This window comes from Caloenas nicobarica, chromosome 28 (assembly GCF_036013445.1).
Source record: "Caloenas nicobarica isolate bCalNic1 chromosome 28, bCalNic1.hap1, whole genome shotgun sequence".
NCBI classification, from domain to species: domain Eukaryota; kingdom Metazoa; phylum Chordata; class Aves; order Columbiformes; family Columbidae; genus Caloenas; species Caloenas nicobarica.
Window position 1 is genome coordinate 4,840,866 of NC_088272.1, and position 7,863 is coordinate 4,848,728.

At 51.3% G+C, this 7,863-nt stretch overlaps 1 protein-coding gene across 1 annotated transcript; it reads right to left on the reverse strand.

Annotated features, from left to right (window-relative positions):
* Positions 1-2,138: 2,138 nt before the first annotated feature.
* On the reverse strand, positions 2,139-3,071 carry LOC135999500 (olfactory receptor 14J1-like). The gene has a single exon (XM_065653071.1). It carries the CDS (start codon positions 3,069-3,071, stop codon positions 2,139-2,141), a length of 933 nt encoding a protein of 310 aa, XP_065509143.1.
* Positions 3,072-7,863: the final 4,792 nt, after the last annotated feature.

The following is a 7,863-nucleotide window of genomic DNA, read 5'->3' on the forward strand; positions in this document are numbered from 1 at the left end:
TCTTCCAGAAACCTCTCCAAGGCAAAAAGTATTTCAAATCACAGAATACCTCAGGTTTGAAGAGAGCCCTTGTCTCACTCATCTTACTCTCCTGCTCAGGGCAGGGTGAACCAGGGGAGGTTGCTCGAGGCCTCCTCCCAAGTTTGCACCATCCACAAAGGCACTGAAAGTGCACTCTGTTACATCATGGAAGGGGAGAATAAAGACATTCAACTGTGTTGGCCCAAGTGCTGGTCACTGAGAGGTGACACTGGTAACTGTCTGCTCGGAGGACTTTGTACCACTCATGATATTTGGGCTTGATGGTTCAGCCAACTTCCCACCCGGCATCCACTTCTTGAGCCCCATCAGCACCACTCTGCCCAGAAGCACACCATGGCTGAGGCCTTGCAAACGCCCTGCACGCAACATGGCTTTCTTTCCCCTGTCCATTGGGGTTCAGCAATCTTTTCCTTGTCCTTTACATTCCTGGAAATGGCTGCAGGACGACATGTCCCATCCCCTTCCCAGGGAGGGAGGTAGGGTGGCCAGCCTGTTATTCTCCCAGTTCCTGTTTGTGCTCTTCTTGAAGATGGGTTTGAGGTCTGCATTTTCTAAGGACCCCAGATCCATTCTGGTTTCTACGGCACTTTTGAGAGCACAATATGGAATCACGGGCAAAGGTGACATAGCAGTCTGCAGCACTTGCAATGATCCTATCTGGGGAAGCTGAGATGAATCTCACTGGGCCACTGGGGTTTGTTCCTGGAGTCACACACAGAAATGTCAGGGTTCTGTGAGGTGTTCACATCTGAGCCGGCCTCATGGACTCCTTCTGCACCCAGGGATGTTCAGAGACAGAGCCTGTCCCTTTCACACACAGAGGCAGGAGTCACAGTGTCTCTATGGGCTCCTGTTGCCACTCCCAAAGGACAGGAGACACCTCAGCCCTGTGGTGTGTCACCCTGCTCTGCACTCATCTGAGATGTCCCACGTCATGAGGAATGGACACGGGACCTCAGTTCAAGGAAGAAGATCCCAGTGGGTTGTTTCCCATGGGCTGTTACTTCCAATGTGAGTGACCTCGATGTTTGTCCCACAGGCCTTCCTGGCACTCCCAGGAATAGCTGATGGCATTTCTGCTCACTCGTGTTCATCTCACCTCATGTACATGATGTGCATGCCCATATCTCATCTGAACAATGCAAACATGGACTTCTGACCTACTCATTCAGGAACAAATTCTCCAAGCTGGTGTGACAGCCCGGTGCTGGAAATGGAGGTTGTGAGGGGCCAGTCCATGACGATGCCCTGGGGCAGCTTCCATGGGGTGTCCAGTGCACAGGGGCACAGCCCAGCCCCTGCTCTGCTGGTCCTGCAGGTCTCTGGCAGGAGGCCTGGCTGTGCGAGGACACTGCTGTGTGCCCAGCCCTGCACACACACACTGTGCAGCTGTACACTGGTGTTTCATCTGTGGGCCAGTTTCTTGGGCATGTTCTTGAGCAAACCTTTTGAAGAATCACAGAATCACAGAATCACAGAATTCTAGGGATTGGAAGGGACCTCAAAAGCTCATCCCCCCACCAGAGCAGGAACACCCAGGTGAGGTTACACGGGAAGGCATCCAGGCGGGTTTTGAATGTCTCCAGAGAAGAAGACTCCACAACCCCCCTGGGCAGCCTGTTCCAGTGTTCCGTCACCCTCACTGAGAGAAGTTTCTTCTCAAATTTAAGTGGAACTTCCTGTGTTCCAGCTTGAACCCATCACCCCTTGTCTTACTGTTGGTTGTCACCGAGAAGAGCCTGGCTCCATCCTCATGACACTCACCCTTATAAACATTGATGAGGTCACCCCTCAGTCTCCCCTTCTCCAAGCTCAAGAGCCCCAGTTCCCTCAGCCTTTCCTCATAAGGGAGATGCTCCACTCCCTTCATCATCTTTGTGGCCCTGCGCTGGACTCTCTCCAGCAGTTCCCTGTCCTTCTGGAACTGAGGGGCCCAGAACTGGACACAATATTCCAGAGGAGGTCTCACCAGGGCAGAGTAGAGGGAGAATAAAAACAATAAAACAATAAAAACCCAACCAATAACAACATATAATACAGATGACAGGCTGGACCTGTAATTAATTACAACTCCTATGCAGAAGCAGATGGGCAGTTTATTGCTTCAGAAAACAGTAAGATATGAGTTTCCACAGGGCATCCTTGAGCTCCTGGTTCCTCATGCTGTAGATGAGGGGGTTCACTGCTGGAGGCACCACTGAGTACAGAACAGACACAACTAGGTCCAGGGAAGGAGAGGAGATGGAGGGGGGCTTCAGGTAGGAAAACAAGGCAGTGGTGACGTAGAGGGAGACCACGGCCAGGTGAGGGAGGCACGTGGCAAAGGCTTTGTGCCGTCCCTGCTCAGAGGGGATCCTCAGCACAGCCCTGAAGATCTGCACGTAGGAGAGCACAATGAACACAAAACAAATAAAAACTAAACAGGCACTAACCACAATAAGCCCAACTTCCCTGAGGGAGCTGTCTGAGCAGGAGAGCTTGAGGATCTGGGGGATTTCACAGAAGAACTGGTCCACAGCATTGCCCTTGCACAGTGGCAGTGAAAATGTATTGGCCGTGTGCAGCAGAGCATGGAGAAACCCAGTGGCCCAGGCAGCTGCTGCCATGTGGACACAAGCTCTGCTGCCCAGGAGGGTCCCGTAGTGCAGGGGTTTGCAAATGGCAACGTAGCGGTCGTAGGACATGATGGTGAGAAGAGAATACTCTGCACCTAACAAGAAGGCAAACGAAAAGAGCTGTGCAGCACATCCCGAGTATGAGATGACCCTGCTGTCCCATAAAGAATTTGCCATGGATTTGGGGACAGTGATGGAGATGGAGCCCAGGTCGAGGAGGGCGAGGTTGAGCAGGAAGAAGTACATGGGGGTGTGGAGGTGCTGGTCACAGGCTATGGTGGTGATGATGAGGCCGTTGCCCAGGAGGGCAGCCAGGTAGATGCCCAGGAAGAGCCAGAAGTGCAAGAGCTGCAGCTCCCGTGTGTCTGCGAACGCCAGGAGGAGGAACTGGGTGATGGAGCTGCTGTTGGACATTTGCTGCCTGTGGGCATGAGGACCTGTGCAAGGAGGAAAAGACAGTGACAGTTTAGATGAGACTTCTCTGGGAAAAACCAAAGCCATTTCACATATGCCTTCCCCCTGCTCCACACCCCTTGTCCTTTTCCAGACCTTCCTTCAGCTCCGTGGCTGAGCCCTGGGTGGTGCTGGCTGGAGGTGCCGTGAGGAGCAGGGCCTGTGCCCGCTGGCTGCCCAGGAGTCAGCCCTGCTCTGCAGCAGGGGTCATGGAACGGGGGCAGGGGACGGACCTGGGGTTCAAAGTTGTCATCTGAAACTGCTGCTGGTGAAGAAGGACCTGTCAGCATCTGCACTATCACAGAGAATGAAACGGGATGGTAAAATGAAATTTGAAAGGTTTGGTTTTTTTACAGCTTCACAGAACCATAGAATGTTAGGGATTGGATGGGACTTCGAAAGATCATCTAGTCCAATCCTGCGACTCCCCTGGAGAGTGTTGTTGGGTGTCAGAAAGTCTCATCATTTATGCTGCAGGGAGAAGAGAGCAAGCCCTGCGAGACCAGAGGATGCCTGTGGGTCAGTGCAGAGTGAGGGCAGCTGCTCTGTCCCTCTGTCTTCTCCAGCTGCCCTGGGCTGGCACCTTTCTGAGATGGAGGCTGATCACACTGCCATGTTACCCTGAAAAGCCACCAGGCACTGCTGAGAGCAGAGGTTTGCAGGCTGCAAAAAAGGACAGGTCAGCCTAAGGCTGATGGGTTCAGCAGATGTGATGCTGCTGCTGTCCGTGGGCAGAGGGGTGGCTGAAGGGATGTTACAAGGCCTCTGGCAGATCGGCTGATCACTCAGACTTGCACTTCAGGAGTCTCAGTGACATGTTAAAATTGGAGAGCTCCTTTTTCACTTATCCCTTCCTCCATCCCCCCACCCTCCAAGTCTTGGAATAGGAGACTGAAAGGACAGACTCGGGAAAGCTCCTTATCTTTATAGTAATACCTGTATAGATCTTCTCCTTGAAACCTCCAATTGGAAGCAGTCTGGAGTGATCTGGAGCTGTGAGCACCCCTGACCGACGGAGAACCCAGCAGCAGAATGACCCTGCCCTGCTGGGGGTCGCTCCTTCCCCCCACAGCTTCTCCCCTCAGTGTTGTTGGGATCTCCCCGGGCAGGCTGAGCGCTGACCCTGGCAGGCGGCAGAGTCCCTGCCCCGGCACAGCCCTGGGGTGCAGGGACCCTGCTCTGCAGGACAGCCCTGGGCACCCCTGCCTGCACATTTACATTTGCACCCCACAGCCATCCTTGGCAGAACACAGCATTCATGTCTTTTCATTCTGACGGTGCAGAAGGCAATCCCTGCTCTGCAGCACATCCTCTTCCTTTCTATCAGAGAATCTCTGAGAGTTTTACTTACATCTCTTGCAGGCTCTGCAATGTGACAGCTTTCTGAGATCCTACCATGATTTGCAGATGCAATGCCCTGCAGAAACAGGCATCATATCTGCGAAGATTTCTCCCATAGTGATCTCTCAGCATCCTCCCACTCCAGACTGCATTTCCACTCTCTGCCTGGCTCCTCTCCCCTCGGTGCTGCAGGCAGAGCCCTCAGCCCTGCTGCGCTTTGCAGAGGAGCTGCTCCTGGGCAGAGCTGTCTCTCTGCAGCGCTGCCGCTTGCCATGAGCTCCCTCTGTCCCAGGAGCCCAGCCCAGCTCAGCAGCACAGGAGCAGCCCATGATGTCCCTTCCTCTGTCCCCTCTGGGCTCCCTCCAGCTGTCCCTGGGGCTCCAGGGGCACATCCCTCGAAGCAAACTGAAGTAATGAGTGATGTTGATTCTCTCTCTTCAGCAGAGACACTTCTTGCCAGCATTGTGTTCTTTGTACTAAAAAATAAATTGGTATGAGAATCATCTTTTCTTGTCCCATCATTAGGCAGGACAAAAGGAAAGTTACAGGAAAGGATCTAATTTCTAAAAACTGGAGGAGGAATATGTTCACCTGAATGAATTTAGGCATTATATTTTGGTTTTATACTCATAGGTCTAGAGAGATATCCAGCAATCTTTTGGCCACGTCATGTCTGTGCTCTGAAGCAAAGCCTTTGCACACATGGGGTCTTGGACACTTGGTACCAGGTTTCCATGGAGCAGGTCAGTGGTTTCCTGGTGCCACAGCTGGGGTGGTTCAGCCCAGATGTGAGGCAATGTCCTCAGCCAGGGACCTGACTGGCTGAGCTGGAGCTGTCAGTGTTGCAGACAGAGCTGTGACACGGATGGAATAAACTGCCAAGGCAGGGTGGCAGAAGTTAGTTCATCTGGTCTGCAAGGACAGCAGCCTCCAAGCACAGCAATGGTCCAGATCAAAACAGTCTAGATCTGTAAGTCAATTCAAGAGCCCTATAATGAGCTGTTACTACAGCAGGAACAGTTAAAGGAGAAACAAACAACTTGTAGTTACTGATGAATTTAATAAGGGAAAGAAGTGATATTCTCTGTGTCTCTGGTCCTCCATCTTCACCAGCAAGGTCTCCCAGGCCTCTGTCACTGGAGGCAGAACAACCAGCAGTGGATGGGGATCAAGTCAGGGGTCCCTGGAACTAACACAATCCTTTCCAGTCTATGGGACAGGAGGGGCAGCATCCCAGGAGCTGAGACAGCAGGACCATGTCACAGGGAGGCCACTCTCCAGCACCTTGGAAAGCTCATGGAGACTGGGGGGACTCCCTGACCACTGGCAGCTCTCACACATTGTGTGCACTTTTCAAAAATGGCCAGTGGGTGAGCAGGGGAACTAAGGGCTGTGCCCCAGAACATATCCAGTGGGACCTCATTTCTGGGTGTGTGAAAGAGAAGGTGACGGGGTTTACCCAGGGCAGGTTGTGCCTGTCCATCCTCTTTGCTTTCTGTGAGGAAAGGACAGGATTGCAGGATATGGGGACAGCAGTGGTGGTCTGTTACCTGGAAGTCAGCAAGGCATTCAGCATCATCCCCCACAATATTCTTGTGTCCAAGGTAGGATATTATGGTTTGTGTCAGTGTGTAAGTAGACGGGTAAAAAATAATCTGGATGGTTGGGCCTGGAAAGGTGCTATAGAAAGGGAGAAACTTTCCAATCCTGAGGACAGTCAAGCACTGGAAGCTGTTTCCCAGGGGTGCGCATCCACTCTACCCCAGAAAGTGTCCAAGATGTGTTTGGATAAAGCCCTGAGTAATCTGGTCTGACCCTGATTTGAGCAGGAGGTTGGTCAAGACACCTCCCGAGGTCCCATCCAGCCTGAATGATGCTGTCCTTTCATTCCCTTCACGTTTTCAATTTAGGGACAGCTTTCAAGTTCTCCCTGGCCACAGGAATAATTCACATGAGGTGCAGGGCTGCTTTACAAGTGCCCCCAAACAGCCCTGACCACATCTTGTGCATCCCTTTTCCTTTGCCCTCACCCAAGTTCTTCTTTTTTGCTGTCCTCATGCCCACCTTGTTGATCCTTTCAGAGCAGGTTGCTCAACAGGTGTCAGCATCCGTGTACAAGTCTGCACATCAGCCAGGCAGCAAAGCCATCGTTACAGAAATGGAGACGAGGCTCTTGACCAGCTCATTGCACCCAGCAATTGGCACAACTTGCCAGCTGAGATTCCCATGAACACCTGAACTTGAAGTGCAGAGCATGCGAGTCCTCGTTGGGTATCCTGGCTTGTCTCCTGACCCATGTGGTGCTTCAGGCTGTGAAGAGAATCAAAACCAACTTTTGGCTGGGGTAGTTTCATTTTACATGTGTTACAATGGGCAGATGAAGGGAGCTCAGAACTCCAGTCTCTGCTGCACTGTTGGGACTTGAGAGACTGGAAATGCACGTGACGGTGTGTGTCAGTGCACACCACATAAACATTCTGGATGCCTTTCTGCCTTTGCACTGACCTGAGATCTGTTCCTTGGCCTTCTTTGCCTAAAAAAGAAGTAATCTGCCCTGTGTCACCTCCACTCACACCAGAAAAAAAGGGGGAAAAGTATGAAAGGGGTGATTTCAGGGCAATTCTGTCCAAAGAAATACTTTCTAAATGATAAAAATAGTAGAAGTGAGAGAAAAAGCTCTTAGAAAGAACTCCATGCAAGAGGTCAGCTACTGAGACATAGCAGCTGTTTTGAGAAGCAAGAATGACTGTTGGGAATGAAATTAAAAAACTTTACTTCATCATCATCAAGAATAAGGAATTCCCTGTTATTCTTATTAGTGATAGTACCACTTTTCAAAAACATCCTTGAGATTGTCTCTATTTTTCAATGGCTCCAAAACTGAGCCTGCTAAGACTTTGAAAGGAAGAGTTCAGACCTCTGCCACCCAAATCTCTACAACCATCTCTCATCGAAGGTCTTTTACCCCAGGAAGGGAAAATTGCCAGTGCAGGCACAAAACCGGTGTCCAACCTGCTTGGAGAGCCAGGAGAGTGGTGTCACACAACAGCTGCCCTGGAGGGAAGCTGGAGGTGATGGGAATTGAAGTGGTTTATCTCAGATCATAATTTAGGTTGGAAAGGACCCTTAAGGTCATAAAGTTCAATTGTAAATACGACACTATCAAGTCCACCCATTACACCATATCCCTAAGCACCATGTCTACACATCTTTTCAATACCTTCAGGGATGGAAGCTCCAATCCTGAGCTGGCAGGACAACACTGTCTGCAGTTACACATAAGATACCTGTCATGACTGTGACTTCAGAGCTCATTGGCAGAGTTTCTCACACCATTCACTGGGCAGGGTGGGTGTTGGGAGATGGTCCCACACTTCAGTTTCCAGATCCCAGGACAGAGCCCAAGCCATCC